Below are 22388 nucleotides of genomic sequence, written 5' to 3'. Positions count from 1 at the left end.
ATTATCTATCTTGTTTTATCATGAAAATCATTTCTAATTCTATAAAAAAAACATTTAATATTTTGTATATATATTTTTTTTGAAATGGTGTGTGGTGAGAGTAATTTGCTTGGTTTGAATTATCTAATTATTTCACGTGTAACTCACACCGATTCAAAATTCCGCCGACGCTACGATAGCCATCAAGGAGCACTACAACACAAATAAAAACGTGCTACCAATTCACTTGAAATCTCTGTATTTATCCTACAAATCCAACACTTATACGTCGAATATTTGTATCTTTCAATCATGTTCACCCACGCACCCAATCTTATTCACACAAAAAAATATATTTTCATAATTATAGTTGGATACTTTTCAACAATTTTATTTTAATAAAACAATTCAAAATGTGACTTCTACTCATGTATTATATGAAAAATTCAGTTGAGTTGTTATTCAAAACGATATCCACCACTGTAATATATATATATATATATATATATATATATATATATATATATATATATATATATATATGCTTAAATATTTTTTTCGTCTTTATTTTTGTAATATTTGTAGCGGATGGTCTTCATTTTGACATAATATTTAAAATGGTCCTCATTTCTTCCAAATGTTTAAAATAGTCATCATTTTCGCAATTCGTGTTTTAGTTGGTCCTTTTTTGTGACTCTATTTAAATCAGTAACGTAATACACTATACACTACGTAAAACAAACAGTGTCACCTGTAGAGTGCTCCGTTACTGATTTAAACAGCATCACATAGGACCAAATAAAACACGAATTGCGAAAATGAGGACCATTTTAAACATTCTGAAAATGAAGATGATCCGCAACAAACACTACGAAAATGAGGACGAAAAAGATATTTAAGCCATATATATATATATATATATATATATATATATATATATATATATATATATATATATAAAATACACTTTAAAGATTGATGTTAGAAAAGGAACATGAACAGCAATGATTAAAGATTGTGACACAGAATTCGATTGTTGTATACGAAATGGCGTGTCTATTTTTAAAATCTGAACATTGGCTATGATTCCACGCAAGTGAGCCATTATTAGTACTACACGATTCTATTCACCACAAGAAAACACAATGGCACATGATTGTTACCATTTTGTGACAGTGGTAGTAAATGTGGTATTAAGGTTGTGCTAAAAATTCTTGTGGAACAGAGCGAACTGCTAATGGCATTCTGACTTCATGTGACCCATCTTCCCAGAAGAGGTAGCCAAATGAGAATCTGCTTTGAATTCGTAGCTTCGAAGAAAAGGTTACCTTGAATTTCATTTTCTTTCTTTTAGGACCAAATGTTAAGGTTGATGGCACAACTGTGACAGATACGCCAATTGGAGCTTCAACACGAGCAGTGTAGATAGATTGAACTGGGCCAACATTAGTGACTGTTCTTGAAACTGTGAGGGGTTGCTTCAGCTCAGGAATAACGATAGAAGGGAGGTTCATGTTTAAGAGGTACTTGTGTGATTTATGACATTTGGTAGGAAATCCTGTTAAAGAGCTTATGGCAGTGTCGTTGTAGTCCATAGAACAAAGGAAGTGAATGTAGTCTGAGGTTTTCATGTCGTATACCAGACCAGGATCTGTCACTTTGTTAGCATCAACATGTCCACCACCGTAGTCAAATGGATCAGCTTGTTTATGTGGTGCTCCCTCGGCCCAAATGTATTGATCGTACTCATTTTTCAGAGAAGCTTCAGAAAAAACACAGGATGTAAAATGTTCTCTTCAATCTTAATCAGTTGCAAAACGAGCAAGAAGTACATTTTACCTGTTGTGACAAGGGCAGATTTAATTGCTGCGGGGCTCCAAGTTGGATGAACAGTTTTTATAAGTGCAACAATACCAGAAATGTGAGGGCATGCCATGGAAGTTCCTGACTCAAAGTTGAAGGTAAGGGGCTGCAACTTTTTTGATTTTGCATCAGATACCAAACGCCCAGCAGAAGAAGCAGGTGACCATGCCGCAAGAATATTAACCCCAGGAGCAGCAATGTCAGGCTGCACCACATTCATCATAAATATAAAGCTGTGCCTTTTCACAAGATGAAAAATAGGTATTTACTACATTCACAGAGGAATGAATTGAACCTTCAATACTGAAGGAGACAAAGAACTTGGTCCTCGCGAAGAGAAGAATGCCACTTCCGGTGATATCTGTTGGCCAACTACTGTTTTTGTTTTGCCAAACTTTATTACAGGATTCCTACAATATACATGCATTTTCCATACTTCATTAATTTGCTGTTAGTATGCAAAAACATAAAACATAGATGTTGTCATGTTGCAGTTACAGAGGACTCACCTAGTTGCTTCTGTGTATGATAGAATAGCTGTTCCTGTGATAAAATCAACTTGGACACAGGGTTTACTCCATGATGTATCAACATCTTTAGTGGGAAACTGAGCAAATATGAGACCAGAGCCACCAGCTTCTGTAACTGTTCTTATAGCAACTGTGGCTGACCTCTGCGACCGAGACTGAAAACACAGAATTGCTTTTCCTTTTGCTAAGGTGGCATTCAGGCTCCCTGAATTGCAGCCTCTGAAGAAAAATCAACAGATATGCGCTATTACTACTTTCACAGTCACGGTAGGTTCATGCAGATACCAAGCAAATAAGAACGTGTAAATTTACCTTGCGCTTTCTTCATCAGCATCCGAAGCTGCTATGTCTTCTCCCAAAACAATTGGATAAAACTTGCTCAAATCTTTTCCTGTATATAAACTCTGACCCTATATGAGGAAATTAAATATAGTACCGTGTCTGCATTGCAAACGGTTAATCTAACAAAGATGCAAATTATTAACATACAATTTGTGTCTATTTGCTCAGTTTAAGGTCTAGTTTTGCATCTATAAAATACCCCTTTTGGGCTTTACAAATTTACTTTGAATTGCAATTGTTCTGGTCAGAGTTTTGAATCTACCTACAAAGTTTATTCAGGTTTAATCTAAGAGTACATGCTTGTTCAATAGACCATTCTTCAGTCTAACAAACTTTGTTTGCATAATCTTATTAAGGTAATAAACTCCACTTTAATTTCTTAATTTTACTCGACTCAAAGTATAGTGGAAAGGAATTAAGCGAAAGATATTTTATAATATTTAACAAAGTTAGAGACTAAAATGAAATTTCTATAAACTCCATGACTAAAGTGAGTCCAGTAACTAATGCCTACAATCATTATAATATTTGGACCAAAATGGAGGCTTAGTTGAACAAAAAACTTGCAGAAATATGGGAATGGATGTAACTTGCTTCATAATTGACTTGACATGCCAATCTCATATTCATAAGGAGATGAGGATTCATTACTGTCACCTGAAAATCCTAAGCTAGGCTCGTCTCAGTAAATAATTAACTTCCTGGTCCTCGTTTGAATGTAAAAATATTCGCTTTTCATGTATTAAGTGTTTGATGAATTTTGTGGTGAAACATCACAATAAGAAAGATGAAGTACCTGTAGAATTTGATTGTTTCCGAGGATAATCCTAGATGGAAATTCTCTGTCTATGGTACTAGCAGCAACGGTAATAATCCAAGGTGCAGTGTTTATGACAGTTTGTGAATATGGACCAGAATTGCCACCAGAACACACCACAGAAATTCCCTTAGCAACAGCATGAAAAGAACCAATGGCCAATGCATCCTCAACATAAGTAGGAAGTGGAGGATCTGAGCCAAGAGATGCTGAAAGAACGTCAACCCCATCAAATATTGCATCATCAAAAGCTGCAAGAATATCAGCAGAGCTGCATCCCCCAGTAGACCAACAAATTTTGTACACAGCTAACCAAGCTGATGGAGCACCACCTCTTGCCAACCCTTTAGCTAGTCCCATAAAACTTGCATTTTCCACTGCAACTCCAGCTGCAGTAGATGATGTGTGAGTGCCATGGCCTGATGCATCTCGAGGAGACAAGTACTCCACTCCATCGCTTGTATTTAATTTACCAATTTCAGCTTCGTATCCTTTAATATACCAACGTGCCCCAATAATTTTCCTGCCATCATATGAAAGATACCATTTAAGGTTACATTTTCCACCAAAATGTTCAAAGTAGAAAACATAGATGTAACTTGGAGTTAGGAAAAGTTGAGATTTGGAGCTTATTGAGTGCCAAAGTTCATCAGTGGTTGTAACTTGAACATCTAAAAAGGAAATTACATGGCTAGAAGTAAATTTTTAATGAACCTGTTACAAGTGGAGCGGTCAAAATTTTCTCCTCCTTGGCAGATACCACGCCAGTGAAGAGGAGGATTGTCCATGTGTTCATCTCTAAAGCTCTCAGACTCTGGCCAAATACCTGAAGAGTAAAGAATCAATTAAGTAATCACAATCTCATTTTATGATGTTAACATGCACAACATGCACCAATTCCAAACTAACCAGTGTCCATGATGCCGATGATGGTGCCTCTTCCGGATTGACCCCTAGAAAGAGCACCGGTTATTATTTCTTGCTTTACGTTCAAAAAGTCCCAACTTCTTGTTGTGTGAAGACTGAGAATTTTATTTGGAATTACACGGACAACCCCTGGGAAATCTGCATGTAAATAATGCAGACAAGGAGAGAAAGTTATTATTACTTGCTTGGGAGAGCTTTGATTCAGATATGATTTAAGTTCTCATTCTAGGAAAACAAAACATTCAAATACTCCACCAAGAACTCATCATATACAAATCCCATAGTACCCAAATTTCTACCACATTCACTCATCATATACAAGTCCAATCAATTTGACTTGCAGCCCCAACGTCTGTATTTACTTCCCAACGTGTAATATTTTACAAGCATAATTTTGACATTTTGCTAAAAAGAGAGATTGTAGTTTCTGGAATTGTCGGACACTATCCTAAGAAGCAAACTTAAGTCTAACTCAATTTTATAAAACCTCTAACTCAATTTTACAAAACCTAAGATTTATACCGACTTTGTATATTTTATATACTATAAATTTGTTATATTTCTGATCGACATGAAATGTTCAACCAAATGCTACTGCATTCGATAATGACTTTTCTTCAGATCAGCTATCTTTCTGCATGATTTCCTTAATTTGACTAAGATCTAAAAGGTCCTGCATGATGGAATAGTCCATGACTATTGCTAGCATTGGTTGGTACTTTGTGTCACGCGTCTGGGGACCACTTCCCCTTTTTATTGAGGGAGTACAAAGGTTCACATCTCTTCCAATCAAGTCTCCTTTAAAGGATAATAATGGTTAAACAACAAAATGCCCACCTTCATTTTGATCCTATTTATTTATTGTGTAGAAAGTATTTTTCAACGCTTTCACATATCCCTACTTTGGATCTAGACTCAACTTGAAATTAATTACCTGCAATGAGCCTAGCTTGGGGCTGACTTAAAACTGCAGCGAATCCAGAAAAGCCATGCTTATAGCTATACAGGATGGACTTCCTAGCATGATCTTTGCTGTTAAAATAAAAAGGAAGATATCAGATTCTGAAGTTTATTTCTTAGAAGAAGTTTCATCTCTTAACACATCTTATATACTGTCAAAATTCCAAACATCTTATATGCATCAAACTATGCAGGGTAACTTACCTTCCATGGTTTTTCTCTCACACCAAGTACACACCACATTTCTAAACTCAAATTGAAACTTCAGTGGAACAGAAACATTTTCAATGAAAAACAAGAACAATAAGTTAAAGGGAAATTAACCTTCCGAGAATACTAGATAGTATGTCGAGGTGGGAGTCTTCAACCAAGTGTTGCTCACTCTGCTTTATTCTGTTGTCGCCCATATACACAATATGGACCTGCAAAAACCAGGAACAAGAAAGAGAACCAGATAAGTAGGATGCAACCAAGGGAAAAATCAGAACATGGTAGGTAGAAAAGAAGAGAAACAGAGTTTACATTGCTCGAAGCAAAGGTGACAAGGACCCAAGATTGTTGTTGCAGAGCAAGAATTACGAAAGTGAAGACTAAATTCGAAGCAAGAGCCATGAGGGAGTGAAAGCAAGAATGAGATTTTGAAAATAGCACTGTTGTTTGAGTGATAGTTTGGCTTAGTAGATTTTGGATGGTGTTTGTAACAGTGTATGGAATAGCGTATATAGATGTCAAAGAAACAAACCCACTAAGAACCTGCTCCACCAGCACTGCAGCATTTACTCTATGGTGGGCTCAGTCTCAGCTTTTGGCTTCATCATTGATCTTGGAATCTTTGTACCTACTGTGATGGAAACGGGAATTGAGGACCATGAAAATGATCTTTCTTCTGGATTGCCACTTTATGTTTCCAACAATGTCCTATTGCATTGACTAACATTGGAATAATTGATGGTGATGTCAACTCCTTTTATTATTTATTGTTTATGATATGCATAATGTGATTCCAACCAGGGAACCAACCGAACACTTTTCTGTTTTCTGGCTGAGAAAGAAGAGGTATCAGTTTCAGTATTTGAAAGGAATTTTACTTTATTCTTGGATGAAAAATTGATCACAACGACAAAGATTCTGTACGTGTATTAATTCTAGAGGTTATTTCCATCCAAAAATCTGAGGAATTTTGGAATCTGATTATTATGTCAGAAAAGGAAGTTTTTAACAGATATTTTATGATGTATTAATGGATTGAGTGTAACTTGTGTACGTTTATGGTATTCATTGTGACAGATTATAACTCCTTGTCATCTTTCAGGAGCTGTAAAAGTTTAGGTCATAGAGTTATTGGAAGTAACCATCACATTCAAAAGAAAATGATTTAGAGCAATGACATTAGAGTGGAGATTTCAACTTTCAAAGGTAAACTCGAACTTGATGACTATGTGGATTGACTCTACACTATTAAAAATGAATTAGAGTATAAGAAAGCGTTTCACAAGGAAAAAGTAAAAAAAAAAATGTTATTATGATACTAAAGAAATACTCATTTCCATATAAAATAAAAGAAAAATTAGAGAAAATGAGACATGGACATAAGTTCTCAATTAAATTTATTATTATTATTATTATTAGCGTAAATATATGTGTTATTAGTGTCTGTACACATTTTTAAAATATGTGTGATATTATATTAATAAGTGATGATATTATAATATTATTAAATTAATATATAAAATAAAATTATATTTATTAAAAATTTAAAATAAAGCGAAATATAGAAAAAAAATGAGAGAAAAATTGTTGATAAATAAAAAAAGCAGAAGTAGACGATTTTATAAAAAGTTCATAAAAGTAACCATCAATTTTCAAAAATTTAATAAATAATTATATTTTAAAGAATAAAATTGAAATTTTAAAATGTTATGAATCTATTTATATATTGTTATAGATTATTATTATACTACTAAAAATATGCTATGTGTTTACTTTTTTTTTATGAGCAAAAATATTATTATTATTGTTATTATTATAATTATAAAAGTAAATATTAATAATTTTTATAATTTTATTATAGATAATTATTTTAACTAAAAATAATAAGTAAATTTAAAAATCGTCACACAAAAATATCAATTTTAAAATATATGATCACATATGACAAAATAATTATCTTAATTAAAAAATGTTTATTTAAATTATGAAAACAAATGTGTAAATCAAAATAAATAACTTCCTTTATATAATAATATAAATTAAATATATTAAGTTTTATGATAAATTTAAGTATTTTTTAATTGAGTTTTTATTAATTTTTTCAATTAAATATTAAAATATTTATATTTTGATTAAAACATTATTATTTTATTATTTAATCAAAAAATATAAAAGTTTTGAATATTCAGATATACAAAAATTTAAAGAAAATCATTTAGAAATATTTAATTTTATTATAGACTTCATACTTAATAAAATCTTATTATTATTATTCTTGTTGTGATAGAATCAATAAACTATTATAGAAAAACAAATAAATCTTATTTCCCTAGCGGAGGGTATATATCCATATGATGTAATACGCGGAGCTTTAGAAAAGTGATAATTGTATGGTAACTGTTTCTATTTAAAAAAATAAAATAAAATGGTTTGAAAAGAGCCAAGTTTCTGGAGGAAGGATCCAAAGCTCTGGATATAGTTTGGAAGAAGTTGTTGGTGGCAGAGGCAGTGCTATGAGACCGAATCACTGAAACTATTATCGTGACTAGATTCAATTTTTCGTTCCTAAAACGAAGTTGATTCAATGGATGCTATCAGAAAGCAAGCCTCCAAGCTTCGAGAACAAGTCGCTCGCCAGCAACAGGTTCCGTTATTGTAGATCCTTCTATTTCTCCTTTATGTCTCTGAAAATTGTTAGAGTTTCTAGAGGTTTCTTTTATCATGAGCTATGTTCCGATGCAATTCTCGTTTTACTCCTCGCTTCGCGGTTGTAATCTTGTAGTTGTTGCTCTCGTCAAACATGACGCCGCTGAGTATTGGATCTAATCGAATTTCGTACTTGCATTGCGAAAATCAATTAATGAGAAAACGGTAGATTCAGGTTGAATTTTAAATCGGTAGCTTATCTTGCTAAGGCGGTGAAATCGGTAGCTGAAATTCGAAATCACCGCGTGTGCATATCTGAATTTCCGTTTCTTTAACTGTGAGGATTATGATTTAAACAGTATTTAATTAATATCAGTGTCTGAATTCAAAATCACCAGGCCACGCGTGTGCCTGTGGTTCATTTCATTAATGAACTGAACATAGATGCAATTTAGTAATAGCATTGGAGTTTTACATGGATAATCTGCGTAATAAATAAAGGTTTTCATTAAAGCCAGCATAGATTACGGATATCAAACTTCAGTTGTTGGAGAACAAAACTAAATCTACCTTTGAAACTGAATGTAGATATTGTCCATAGTTAGTTGTGATGATTAAGCTTTTTGTTTTTTTCTTCCTTCTGTCTCGAATGTTCCTTTGGCTTGATTATTTCTTTCTCAATTAGCAAGGTGCTAACTAAAATTCAGAATTATTTCTATTTAGGCTGTTCTGAAGCAATTTGGGGGTGGTGGTTATGGAGGTTCAGATAATGTGGCTACCAATGGAGTGGAACTCCAGTTGCACCAGAAACTTGAGAAACTCTATATATCGACTCGTGCGGGGAAGGTTGCCTGGCTCTTTGATTTCAATTATTTTCTATTCATGTATAGTTCATATGGCAATTTATCTCTTCTTCTCTAGGCTGATAATAGCTCTTCTACTGTGTTTTCAGCATTATCAAAGGGATTTTGTTCGTGGTGTAGAAGGTTATATTGTTACTGGGTCCAAGCAAGTGGAAATAGGCAAGTAATATTGCTCTGGGAAGCTTTTATGAAAATCTGTTGCTGTTAGTTTACAAGAAATATTTTTATCGAATTCCTGTATATCGCACTTAACAGGAACAAAGTTGTCAGAAGATAGCAGGAAATATGGTGCAGAAAATACGTGTACCAGTGGTAATACACTGAGTAGAGCTGCACTAAGTTTTGCGCAAGCACATGCTCAAACGGAGAAGGAGCGTGGAAACCTACTAAAAGCTCTTGGTACACAGGTACTGTATATGTATTGATGTTTGTCTGTTGTGTATCTGTTGGGGTATGAGCTCATTGAGCAACACTTGCAATGCAAGGTTTATAAGGCTCAAACCTGATTTCACAGAAATGATGATTGGGATTTTCCACAAACCTATGTTGGTTTACTGAGTATGATTGAGATTTACAGATATTTAAGTCTTTTTTAATCTAATGCAAAAAGGAACATGCAAGCTGTGTCCAAGTCCATTATGAATAGAACTTAATAGCCTCACTCATATACCTAGTTCATGAATCTTGTTTTATATAGTGTGGTGCCTCATATTGTTGACCAGGTTGCAGAGCCCTTAAGGGCAATGGTGGTGGGAGCTCCATTGGAGGATGCACGGCATCTTGCTCAACGTTATGACAGAATGCGGCAAGAAGCTGAAGCACAGGTATTCTAGAGTTTGTCTTTCATTTAACTTATCAAAACTTGTTGGACTTCCACTTTCATTTGTCAGCCTGCTTTTTGCTGTCTGTCTTCTGTGCTTCAGTACATGTTACATTAATGATTTTATTTTGCTATTTGACGTGTAATTACTCTGTCTTTTTAACCTAGACAGGCTATTGAAGTTTCCAAACGCCAGGCTAGAGTAAGAGAAATGCCACCCAGTGCTGAGAATTCTATGAAATTAGAAGCAGCTGAAGCAAAGCTGCAAGATCTGAAGGCAAACACGACCATACTGGGGAAGGAAGCAGCTGCAGCATTGGCTGCTGTTGAAGCACAGCAACAGAGGCTAACTCTTCAGCGTCTTATAGCTATGGTATTGCAGTGTGCCCTTATGATTTTGCGTCGATTTAATGAAACTCTGGATCAGGGTAATAACAAACAAGCCATAACTTCTCATTCATCCCACATTTATTTTTTGTTGTGAAGGTTGAAGCAGAGCGTGCCTATCATCAAACAGTCCTGCAAATACTTGATCAGCTTGAGGGGGAGGTAAGCATTCATATCACTTGGTCATTTTACCATTAATTCCCCATGCAGAAGCTAAATATTCCTTTTGACGGACAGATAATTTTCTTTCGATATGAACATGATTTCATGCTATATGTATATTGATCATAGATGATATCAGAACAACGACGAATTGAAACCCCTCCTATTCCTCCTAGTCTGGATAACGACATGCCACCACCTCCGTCTTATGAAGAAGTGAATGGTGTCTACGCATCTCAGGCACATAATGGAACAACAGATAGCATGGGTTACTTCTTAGGGGAGGTTAGTACGAGCTCTTTCTACTCTCTTGGACACAGGGAAAACACCTATAGATATTAAATTTTGAGAAAGGTGAGATGACTACTTTTTTCCTTTTTAATTTTTGCTCTTCTCGCAGGTTTTATTTCCATATTCTGCTGTATCCGAAGTGGAGCTAAATCTATCAGTTGGTGATTACATTGTTGTTCGAAAGGTTAGATGAACCAAAAAGATGGCTTATCTCGCATTTATACTATTCTCATGTAATAGTGAACCCATCAAAACAGAACTAAAACAGAATTGATAATCTGATATGAACTCTGAACATCATCGATTAAGTCATTGTCCATTCACCACCGAATGATTGTTTGGTCATCTATTTATAATGTGGTTTGTGTGTCCCAAAATCAAGCTGTTGTGCTTCACGTACTAATGACTAACACAAAATTATTGTTTTTCAAGTTGGCCTGATTTTCCTTTGGTTTGTGATTATGATGGCTGTGGTTTTAACAGGTGACAAATAGCGGATGGGCCGAGGGCGAATGCAAAGGCAGGGCAGGTTGGTTTCCGTTTAGTTACATTGAAAGGAGGGAACGGGTTCTTGCAAGTAAGGTGGCTGAAGTGTTTTAAGCTTTTCCTGTTGAGTTGGTTTCTTAACCTACGAATTTTGTATGTATGTTTTGATATGTAAAAACAAATTGATTTGAGATATAGATGGAAACTTTTCCGGTTTGATTATCATGTAGACTTCATATATGTGAATATTTTGTTACCCACTTTTATTTTATTGCACTCAACTTGTTTCCTTACAAGTGTTTATGCGACTTGAACTAACCAATGTGTATTTGGGTGATCTCGTTTGTAATATTGATCATGCATCAAATTTATTTTAGTTAAAAGTGATGTCGAATTGAAATTGTTTATAATTGGATTGATGATAAAATTCAATATATGTTTTTTATTGATGAAATGTCAAGCAATCCCGTGAATGTTTATCAAAAATCGTGTTCATTGGTATTTTAAATTGATTTTGAATGATTTAATGAGAATCCGTGTTTTTGAACACATTAAAATATAAACTAGCAGTAGTATAAGAACGTTTGCGGTGGCCTTGGCTTCCTTTTAACTTCTCCTTCATCTTTTCAACTCTAGCTTCGGCTTCTTTTAATTTTTCCTTCATCTCATCAGTTGTCTCTAAGTTTCTTTTTAGAACGCCCACCTCAGAAGTTCTTTAACCTACTTTGTTTTCGTGTCATCTCTAGATTTTTGGTTGACGAGATAAGGTCATATTCAACCTTTTCTTTTTCCCACACTTTATCACAAAAAAGGGTTTGATATCTTTGATGTCTTTCATTATTATTATTTTCATTATAAATGATGTTAAAAATATTTAAATAATTATTATTCATAATTACACAATATCCTGTAATCTTCTTAAGGATAACAAATTAATTTATGAATTGTCTAATTTATTCTTAGAAAGTTATATAAAAATATTTAAAGAGACAAATTAATTGATAATTGACACAAACAATTCATAAATTGTTTTGCATATTCTTAGAAAGTCATGTTTTGCATATTCTAAGAAAGTCATGTCAAAATATTTAAGTCAAAATATTTAAGGAGATAAATAATTTCCTGATTGATAGGCTTGACCTTTTTTCTTAGTGTAATATGTTCTTCTCCAAATCATGAATCCTTGTTGATCATTTGAGTACTCTTTGAAATGGCTTCTTTCTAGTAATGCATGATTGTCATGCTTCTTGTCATCATTATCTCGGTAGAATCCAAGCAACCCGCAGCATCAATTGTTTTCAAGAGTTGGGCGTTCCAGCACTTCCGATAATCACTTGATTGGCCTTCAGACCTATTTGCCAGAGAGTTTGAGTTCAAAGTTGAAGTTGGAAATCGATGGCCGATGGCTCCGTTTTCAAAGGAGGTGCACTAACCTTAGCACGAAGTTTTTCGTAATCGAAGTCCTTTTCCATGGTATTTGCACACAAAGAAACAGGTATGTACTATTAAAATGTATGTATTCAATTGAATCAACAAACATTTAAGAAGTATTACCCCAAAATAGGACATTAGGAGTAAGGGGCATCACTTTAATAACTATTTTATCCTCCGAAGATGGAAGATATTCGGTCCTTGACTTAAATTTATTAGGTGTTTACCGCTATAAGAAAAATCGTGGAGTACGGTTGTGAAAATACAACCTTAGTATACATGTTGAAACTTGACAAATGATAAAATTTGTTCATCTCAAACTTGGTCTACTTGTACTTTATTTATGGCTTCTGAACTTGGAAGACTTGTGTACCTGCTCAAACTCGAGATACTTAGAGTTGACCCTGAGATATTCAAAGCTGAATATACAACTACATATAGTCTATATTTTTGTTACCTATGAACAACTCAGATGTAATATGTTAATTGATTACACTTTAAACGGGTTCTAGATAAATAACCTATTGCCTAGCTTTTATCCACGGGCCCATGAAGCTTGTAATACAAAATACACCAAGCAGTCACTCAATTTTGAACTCATTTCTATATTATTATACTTCAATATCTTTTTGAACCTTTCAGCAGGTGGATATCTTTATAGTTTTCACCAACAACTCAAACAAGTCACCGAAGTTATGCACCTGGCTCCCTTGAAGTGTCACTCTTTCCATCTTAGAAGAACTACAAGTCGAAACCCTTGATCACTAAACTCTCAATTGGGAAAAATGAAAAAGTGATTTCAAATATGAACTCCTGAAACCTAGATTGGGGATGAGGATTTGTCGCATAATATTCCTACATCGCTTAAGAATTAGAACTAAAAACAATTAAATACATTTTTCTCCTTCAATTTTCATCTATGTCTTTTAAAGACAAAACTCTAACAAAATTCAGAGTTCAAAATTTCTAAACAGATAATACCTCGTATATAATAAATAACTTTAAGAATGTTATTTTAATAAATTTGAAATTGGAATACTACTGAAATTATTCAAGATTTAATATATTGGTCATAATTTCAAAGAAAAAATAATTATGTTCAAAATCAGATATTGATACAACTTATGCTCACCCTTGAACAAGTGAAATTACACAAAATTTTGGTATAATCACACTTTGAGGATTTAACGAATTTTTTTATCATAGAATTTAATTTCGTTGTACTTCAACACTTGAAATTGAGATCATTACTTAAATAAAAAAGAATTTTATGGGAATTGATTTAGATTGTGAATGATATTAAATAACAACCTAGTTAAAGGAACCTTAAAATCAATTTAAATAAGAGGAAAAATAGTTTTCATTTAATTTTATTGTCATCCTTATTACAATATTACAATTAATATCAAGGATTTTAGTTCACAATGTTTGCGAACTAAGTTGCATATCTCCTATTTGATCACTTCTATACTTCATAAAATTACTATACTTCATAAATTTTTTTGTCACTTCCTCCCATTCATTCTGAAGTCAATTTTCCCTAATATAAAAAATACATTACTATTCAGAAATGAATGACAGGTAACTAAAAAATTAGGAAATAATGTGTTATAATACAAAAAAGGTTTTTACTTAATTTCACAAAAAGTGTAAAACTTAAAAGAGTAATTTAGTTTTATTATTTTAAGTAGGTTTAAAATTTTTTAAAATAATAAAGTAATGTCTGAAAGGTCCGTATTATTTTTCTCTGGCTTCACCTTTTACAACACGTAAACAACTAGGAAACGTGTTTCTCGTACATTTTTATTTCTTGAACACCATTGCAACCCTGATAGGTTACTTTTTATGATAATATATTAAATTGTGTCATTGCTGAGTCACGATTTACAAAATCGAATGGAAGTGCGGGCAATTTTTAATGTTTATCATTAATGTTGGAAAGGCAAAGCTAATTACTATGAAGAGAAGGAGTGGACAATTTTATAAAAAAGGATAATTGTTCTTACAATTTGATCGTAGCTTACAATTAACAATAAAACTTACACTAGTTATTATGGTGGTTAGCCGACAGATAAGCAAAAATGATGGAAACCAGGATGACCAAGATGACAATCTGCAGGGATGGATGGTTTCCGTTAGTATATTCTTAGAAATGCAGAATCCAGTTTAAAGAAACAAAAGCCAAAACGTACCATGGTTGAGCCGAATCCACTTTCATCCTTCACAATGTATGATTTTCTGCTTAAAACAACCATAGATTTGTTAGGATATGAATGGTAAAAAAAGACAATTTTGTAGTAAATAAGTTATGTGCATACCTTTTACTCAAGAGACCAGATTCTCTGCAAGTTTTCTGTATAGCTACCAGCCTACTCAATGTTTTTGTTGCATTGGGATCATTTTTGTCAACCTACAACGGAAAATATAGGAGCTTTTTATTTGGAAAAGCAAGATTTAAGTACTACCGCAAGTAGGAAAAAGAACAGTAACAAGATCTGCATTTTTAATTTCGGCCACTAAAAGATGTCTTTTCCATTAGGCCAATGGAATGGTGTGGATCAAGGGTTATTTGCTATTTTCTTGGGAAAACACACCCAACCGGGAAAATTTTCGAGGTCTATGTGCATCAAGTCATTGATGAACCGAAGTGTGGTCCTTTACAGATTGTTCAGGGTAGAAACTAGGAACATTATCCAATGTTAAATGCAACATGAGTAGCGTTCACATTCTTTTGTTGCAAACTTAATACGGTGTTAAGGACAACAACAGATTCGTACCTTAGACTCCAACACACAAGCAAAATCAAAGAAAGCGCCATAGACATCAGCCATAGTCTTTGTTCGGTCAATCACCTTGGCAGTTAAACCTATAAATTGGAAACAAAAATTAATAAATAACATCTAGTTTGATATTACACACCCACAAACAGCAACAGCATACAACAAACACAACCAATAGCTACATGTTGATCCTTTTTTATTCTCCGAAGAAAAAAACAATACTTTGAAAATGAAATGGGAAGAAAGAAAACCATTCAAATGCCTCAGCTAATGTATGTGCATCTAGGCTATGGTATTATAAGTTCACTTCAAAAGTATAGGGATATCCAACATAGAGTTGTAGCTCCTGGCCTCTAAACTCAAAATATATGATATTAGCCACTTTTTCCAAGTTCAAACTGTCTTCCCAGTTCTTAATCAACATCCATAAGAGGAGGATGCAAGCATTTATTTAGATGTGATATTTGAACATCCCACATACAAACACAGAATCTAACAGGATATGGACATCACGCAGACCCATTGTAGAAAAGTTGTCTTTCAGACAAATGCATATGCGGGTTCCATAACAAACAGATTCCAAAATAATTTTATGGAGATTGACTCAGCATGAAATAACATGAAATCCATATTGCAACAATTCACTATTCCAACAACTTCAAAAACACATGCCCTGTCATGTATACCAATTCTGGCTTTACGTTTAGCATGCCACAAAATTATATCACAAGGACTTCAGTATCAAAATAGTTGTTCTGACCTCGCCTCATTTTAACTACACCTCTGAAGACCTCAATGTTGTTGTAACATAATGCAAGTGTTCCAATTGCCATTATCTGTCACAGTGCAGCATGTTAAATAAACATCAAAATCACTGGGGAAAGATTATAAAAATAAATATCGCTTGATACACTAATCATTAAACATGAAATTAATATGAACAATAACTAACACCCCTCCCACCCTAAAATTATAATAGTACTGAAAACAAATAGGTTCAACGGAGCATCAGATTGTACATCCACCACAAAAGTACTGTGACTTTGGAAGCTAACACCTAAGACCCCCATGCAGCTTCTTCCTCTATAACATATTCTGCTCGAAAGAAAAATTTTCTTATTCTATAGTATTAACTAAACCAGAAAGGCTATATGGCTAAACCCTCAGACAAACATGATCTACTAAAATCATGCAACCACAGGAAGTCAATCTGTACTCTGACAATTATTCTACATGGAGTTAGGATTAAAAATATTCTGTGTCACAACTTACTACTATGTTTCGGTAAAACACTATTAAAAATTGTATAATAGATTAACACATCTTTTGGGAAGTATTAAACTAAAAACTTAGAAGAAACTGACAGAATATATTAGTTTTACTTTTTGATCTTTTGTTGAACAGAATAGGGAGGAAGCTGAAATGACTCGACTCTTCTGAAACATAACATGATATGCAAGCAAAATAAAACATACAGATAAATGATGGTTGCAACAAGAGTGACATGAACTAAATAACAGTTAAATCAGAAATAACTAAGTAAAAGAACAGCACCTGGGGTATAGCACAAAAGCGAAATATAGCAAGGTCCTTCAAAGCAGCCATGTATATTAAGCAATCTTCAGCATGCATCAGAGCATTAGTGACCATGTCATTTAAGCATTGTACTGCCTTAACAGAGTTCTCCTCGTATTTCAAATCCTGGATCATAAAAATTAAATTCGAGTGACAAATAAGAAAACCATACACAGCACACCTGAACATGGAATGGAAGTTAAAGCATTTCATGTGTGTACGAAAAACGTGCGACTGGAAATTTGATTTCACCATCACACCACGTGAGATTAATGAAATGCGGGAGAAAGAGCTGAAAGAATGATTGCTGTAAGACTTTGCCTGCCTTCAATTTTAGTTTTTTATGGAATTGATCTTAGGCTGTAGAATATAATTGACATGTGTGCTTAAATTAATCTGAACCACATGCTTGTCATGGAACATGTTTTTCATTGGAGAATGCGAGAATTTATTTTCTAGCTTCTAAAAAAGTTAGGCTAGATGTAAATTCCTGTAGTGTAGGGCCAAACCTCAAGTTTGTTAACATATTTACTCCAAATCTCTCGTGGCCAGAACATGCGTGACTTGGGGATTTCATTGATGTCTTCCAGATAATCTCGAATGATGTTTGTTTTCTGCAATCTCAACAGGTAGCATAAAATGTAAGTAAATAATTGCAACCATAATGTAGTTTTCATATCTTAAAGCCATGATACCTGAAGAAACAAGCCCATTGAATTGGAAAGGGAATCAGAAGCCAGATCTTCTGAACCAGAGGCATGGAAGAGCTTTGATAAACCCAGCCCAACAAGTCCAGCCACGTAGTGACAATATTCATCATAGTCCTCAATTGTTTCAACCTGCAGATGGAAGAAAAAGGTCTCTTGCCATAAATGAGGATGATCTTTCTATGTTGAAAACATGGCAGAAATACCTTTGCAGCATAGTGCTCAGTAGATAAGAATTTATAAGTGATGCACTAAAAATAATAGTATAACCTCAAATTTTAAAAATTGTCGTGTTTAAATAAAACCAAAAGATATCGGTTTTCAAATAATTATATTGACCATCTCTCTAAATTGCCATCTACCAAACAACATAATTTAAAACACCAAAATGTTAAAAACCAGAAACTAGAAGGAGGAGACATCATCTAAAGGAATAACAAACTTCATAAATGTCTTGTCAGTCCCAGAGGTTTACAATATTCATTATAAGATAAAAAAAATAGTATTGCAGAACAGAAGCATTGTGTGACAAACCTCCTTGCAAATAAATTTGGCCATTCCAGCACCCATTCTTTTTGTAATGTCCTCAATTGCTTCCTGATAGCTGCAAAAGCCATTGACTAGCATTTAACTAGTTTTTCATATTTTATACAGCCATAATCTAATTACACATATAACTGAGAAAAACTAATAAAAAGAAAGTGAATCAATAGCCCAAAGACACATCTCCATCGGTTGTGAAATATATTCAATTTTAACAATATGAATGCACGAAGACAAATTATAGAATGAGATCCCCAATTTAAGTCTTGAATATATTTATTTTTGGGTCTATAAACCTACAAAGACCAAGTGAATGTAACTAGCAATGGACAGGAACCCCGAAATTTTTGTAACAGCTGGTGAAAAACAATACAAAATACAAAGCACCATGGTTATTCAACACTATGTAATCAACATTCAACATAATAAGTAATTCCATATCCAAATTTTGATATTCCAGAAAGGGATACAAATTGAATCAACAAATGTTATTCACAAACTAACTTCTACGTGATATTCTGTTGGTAGCATGCATTAATGATAAACAGTACACAGCCTTTCCACAAGGTTATAACAATGATAGCATAAAATCGGAACCAAAGTCCTAAGGTCTGCTGCTGATTGGATCAAGGAAAAATCATATGCTGTGAGATTTAAAATTCAATTCAGGTATATGAGCTCGGATAAAGACTGACTTCTTTCCAAGTTCCAGAAAAGCAGTTGAAACATGATGAATCTGGTCCATTAGAACTTTGTACTCCTTTGTGCCACCTAGTTACATTAAAAAAAAAATTAGAGAGCAAATCAGCCAGCATCAATAAATTTGGAGGCTCGTATACAATAAAACCATTCTCCTCGTGGTCAATAAAGGCTGCCTTTAGGAACAATACAAGTAATTCCTGTATGTGTCTAATTCAGCTTATGAAAAACAAGTTAGATGTGGTTAAATTGAATATTTATGACTAAAATACCACAGATTGAGAAAAAGGTGTTCTAATCGTATAGAGTCTTATCTTAGCATAAAAATATAAAATAAAGAGCACAAAGAACGACACACTCACATGAAAAGTGCCAATCGCGATCATAAATATGACGGTGAAAGGCTATCAGAATTGGCACCTTGACATCTGTAGCTATGCTAGTATCATCCTCTGTCCAAAAATAACAGAGACTTACAACAATATAGATACTTTCAATTTCTTAATAATGGAAAAATTACTCTATAAAATAACTTTAAGATAAACAAATATCATTCAAAGGAAATAGATGCCGTAACCAGCAGATTGATAGGGACTCAGAAACTCTATGCCAAATATGTACATCTTCCATCACAATTAACTATTTTACAAGAAGCAGAAACTTAAAAAAAAATTAAAAAAATAAAATAAAACTAAACTCGAGCTACTTCTTTTCTGTTGAAACTTTCCATTTTCAAGAGCTTTTAAAAAGAGCAGAATCTTAAAATCACTTTCATTTCCCAAAACCGTTGGACGATAAGACCAATCCCTGCACAGCATTCAAAACTTAAAAAAAAAAACTAAGCACCGGAACAACCACATCTCTACAAACCGAAACCGATAGTACTAACACTCGTTCGTCATCGCAAGCTACAAAAAAACAAAGCAACAAAAAGCGCGCGCATCAAATCGAAGATACGAATACAAACCAACGGTGTCGAGCGCTCGAAGGACCAGATAGAATATGCAAACCTGACAGAAAAAAAAAACGAAGTCAGTTGAGAAATAGCGGAATCTAAACAGAAGAAGAGACGGAGTAATCGAGAAGACACTAACCGCGTTGCGAAGGTCGGTACCGAGTTGCTGAATGACGAGCGCGAAGCTTCTAGAAACCTTGTGGAGCATAGTGTAACAGAAGGCCCAGTGCGGCTCCGGCGGGATCTGCTTCTCGGCGTTTCTGGCGGCCATTTTGAGCTTCATCAACGGGTAAAAGTCATCTGGATGCTTCAGAATCGATCTCAAACTCCCCATTCTCAAAGCTTCTTCTTCTTCTTCTGCGTTCGAATTTGGATAACCACAATTCAGCTTTCTTTGGAGCTATTTGTAACTGCGCAATGGATCTTCGCTGCTCCGATGGTGACTACGACGCCTTTTCGGTAAAGCAATTTTGGAAAGAGGGAATATATAACAATTTTTATTTTTATTTATTTTTTATTTGCGGTTGAAAATGAGAAGGTATATCGCTAGTCACACTCGTATCAGCTAGCAGTTGCCATTTTTTTTTTATTTAGTAGACAAATTCGATTAAATGCACGTTTTGTCCGTTTGTCTGGACCGGGTCTGAATTTTTAATGGGAATCCTTCCTTAGCCTAGCCACCAAGCACTAATATTTCATTTTGGAGCCTTTTTCAATTAAAATTATTATTTTACCACTTTTAAATAATAATAATAAAGGTGGTTAACTGATAAATAATGGGTGGCGTGGGTGATATTAATACATGTCAATAATTGAAAAGTGTAAACAAAAATCCAGAGAAAAATAAACGTTGTAATTGTAAAGATAAAATAAATGGTACAGAATTATATCCTTTTTAGATTACTTCTAATCTAATATTTGTAGTGTTTTAAGTTTGGAGGAAATTACACTTGTGTCGTATTGTACGTAATGTAAGAATGATATTATCTGAATATATTTTATTTTATTTTATGTGAACCTCGTCCTTTCGAAACATTTGTATGTTATTTTTCTTTATATAATGATTTTATAATATATATATATATATATATATATATATATATATATATAGTATAACTTTTACATAATTATAAAGAATTATTTTTATAGTCTACAATCTTAAATTTAAGTTGTTTTGAAGTTGCTTTAGCATGTTTTAATAAGATTATATATCCAACTCAAGTCTTAATATTCTAGTTATAATTCTTGCGTTAAATATATTTTTAATTTATGTCTAAGATGTCTTTCAATAAATAAAAGAAAGTTAAATAATTTAAATATGATAAAAGAGACGAGTATCACTTTCTCAGGAAATGGAATAAAATGAATTATTGATATTTATTGAAAATATAAAAATATATGTTTAAGCTCCGTAAAAATATGTGTAAAATCATGATATATTGTTAGTTTTAATTGTTGATAACACAATATCGGAATTTAAGCTCCGTAAAACATATTGAAAATGACTGATTAAATAAATAAAAATATTGTCAAATTATTCAGAATTAAATGTATTTTTAGTATTACGAAAATTGTAATTAGTTTTATTTTAACCTGAATCTCTCAACTTTAAAAATGTTTAATCCTTTTAGAATAATTGCATCCTAAATATCTAAAGCAGGAATATAAAACAACAATAAATGCAAAAGTTGTTGTCGTGAGTTAAGAAACCTACACAAACCAAACTAATTGTCTTCACTTATATTAGAGTCTCACATTTAAGACTTGTATCTGAAACAACTTTATTGAAACATATTGATATAATATAAAGATAGTCTTAAATTTAAGATTTTAAATCTTGAAAGTAAAAATTACTTATAACTTAAATGTAGTAACTAAATTAATTTTCAAGACTCGGAATATAAAATACTAAATAATATAATAAAATAGAAGTCAGTTAAACTAAAATAAAAGAATAAATGGATGTTATAAAATCTTTGCTCGAACTAATCACATAATAAATGCGATCAATAAGATAAGATAAAATCATAAAATCACCCAACTACTTATTATAAAGACATTTTGGGTGTTGCATACTTACTAACTTCCTAAGTTCTCCATCTTACATAATTACGTGATTATTAAACAAAGAAATACAGAGAGATTTTTATTTTAAACTAAGAAACATTTTTATAAAAAATTAAATACGTTGACAATTGAAGAGATTTCATTCACATTGTCACAATTCTTTAAAGACAATGAAATGTTTTAAATTGACTAATATATAAAACCTATAGAAAAATAACTACTTAAAATGTATTGATAAAATATTTTGTTTAAAAGTGATGCTTTAAAATACAAGGTTAAAATATTTTAATTTATTAAAATAGTAAAAATATTCAAAATAACAAAAGTAAATGTTTATTTATGTATGTT

At 33.0% G+C, this 22388-nt stretch overlaps 3 protein-coding genes across 3 annotated transcripts; 1 reads left to right on the top strand and 2 right to left on the bottom strand.

The window, feature by feature from the left end:
- Positions 1–987: 987 nt before the first annotated feature.
- On the bottom strand, positions 988–6281 carry LOC114170625 (subtilisin-like protease SBT3.6). Its single transcript, XM_028056141.1, has 11 exons — positions 5941–6281; positions 5743–5840; positions 5393–5490; positions 4441–4596; positions 4246–4357; positions 3511–4054; positions 2685–2782; positions 2352–2591; positions 2138–2252; positions 1819–2047; positions 988–1741 (listed from the first exon to the last, which is right to left on the bottom strand). The coding sequence occupies exons 1-11, from the start codon at positions 6028–6030 to the stop codon at positions 1173–1175; spliced, it is 2349 nt and encodes a 782-aa protein (XP_027911942.1). The 5' UTR covers positions 6031–6281; the 3' UTR covers positions 988–1172.
- A 1728-nt stretch (positions 6282–8009) lies between these two features.
- LOC114168378 (SH3 domain-containing protein 2-like) lies at positions 8010–11601 on the top strand. The gene is made up of 10 exons (XM_028053163.1): positions 8010–8272; positions 8998–9120; positions 9227–9296; positions 9393–9544; positions 9860–9961; positions 10130–10330; positions 10444–10506; positions 10636–10791; positions 10907–10981; positions 11281–11601. The coding sequence occupies exons 1-10, from the start codon at positions 8213–8215 to the stop codon at positions 11395–11397; spliced, it is 1119 nt and encodes a 372-aa protein (XP_027908964.1). The 5' UTR covers positions 8010–8212; the 3' UTR covers positions 11398–11601.
- Positions 11602–14666: 3065 nt separating this feature from the next.
- On the bottom strand, positions 14667–20459 carry LOC114169582 (squalene synthase-like). The gene is made up of 13 exons (XM_028054807.1): positions 20113–20459; positions 19986–20028; positions 19381–19470; positions 19015–19090; positions 18311–18380; positions 17765–17908; positions 17579–17683; positions 17049–17195; positions 16255–16330; positions 15492–15580; positions 15033–15124; positions 14907–14952; positions 14667–14827 (listed from the first exon to the last, which is right to left on the bottom strand). The coding sequence occupies exons 1-13, from the start codon at positions 20305–20307 to the stop codon at positions 14759–14761; spliced, it is 1242 nt and encodes a 413-aa protein (XP_027910608.1). The 5' UTR covers positions 20308–20459; the 3' UTR covers positions 14667–14758.
- Positions 20460–22388: the final 1929 nt, after the last annotated feature.

This window comes from Vigna unguiculata, chromosome 11 (genome assembly GCF_004118075.2).
Source record: "Vigna unguiculata cultivar IT97K-499-35 chromosome 11, ASM411807v1, whole genome shotgun sequence".
NCBI classification, from domain to species: domain Eukaryota; kingdom Viridiplantae; phylum Streptophyta; class Magnoliopsida; order Fabales; family Fabaceae; genus Vigna; species Vigna unguiculata.
Note: the sequence above shows the minus strand (reverse complement) of the source record. Positions and strands in the feature narration are given on the sequence as shown.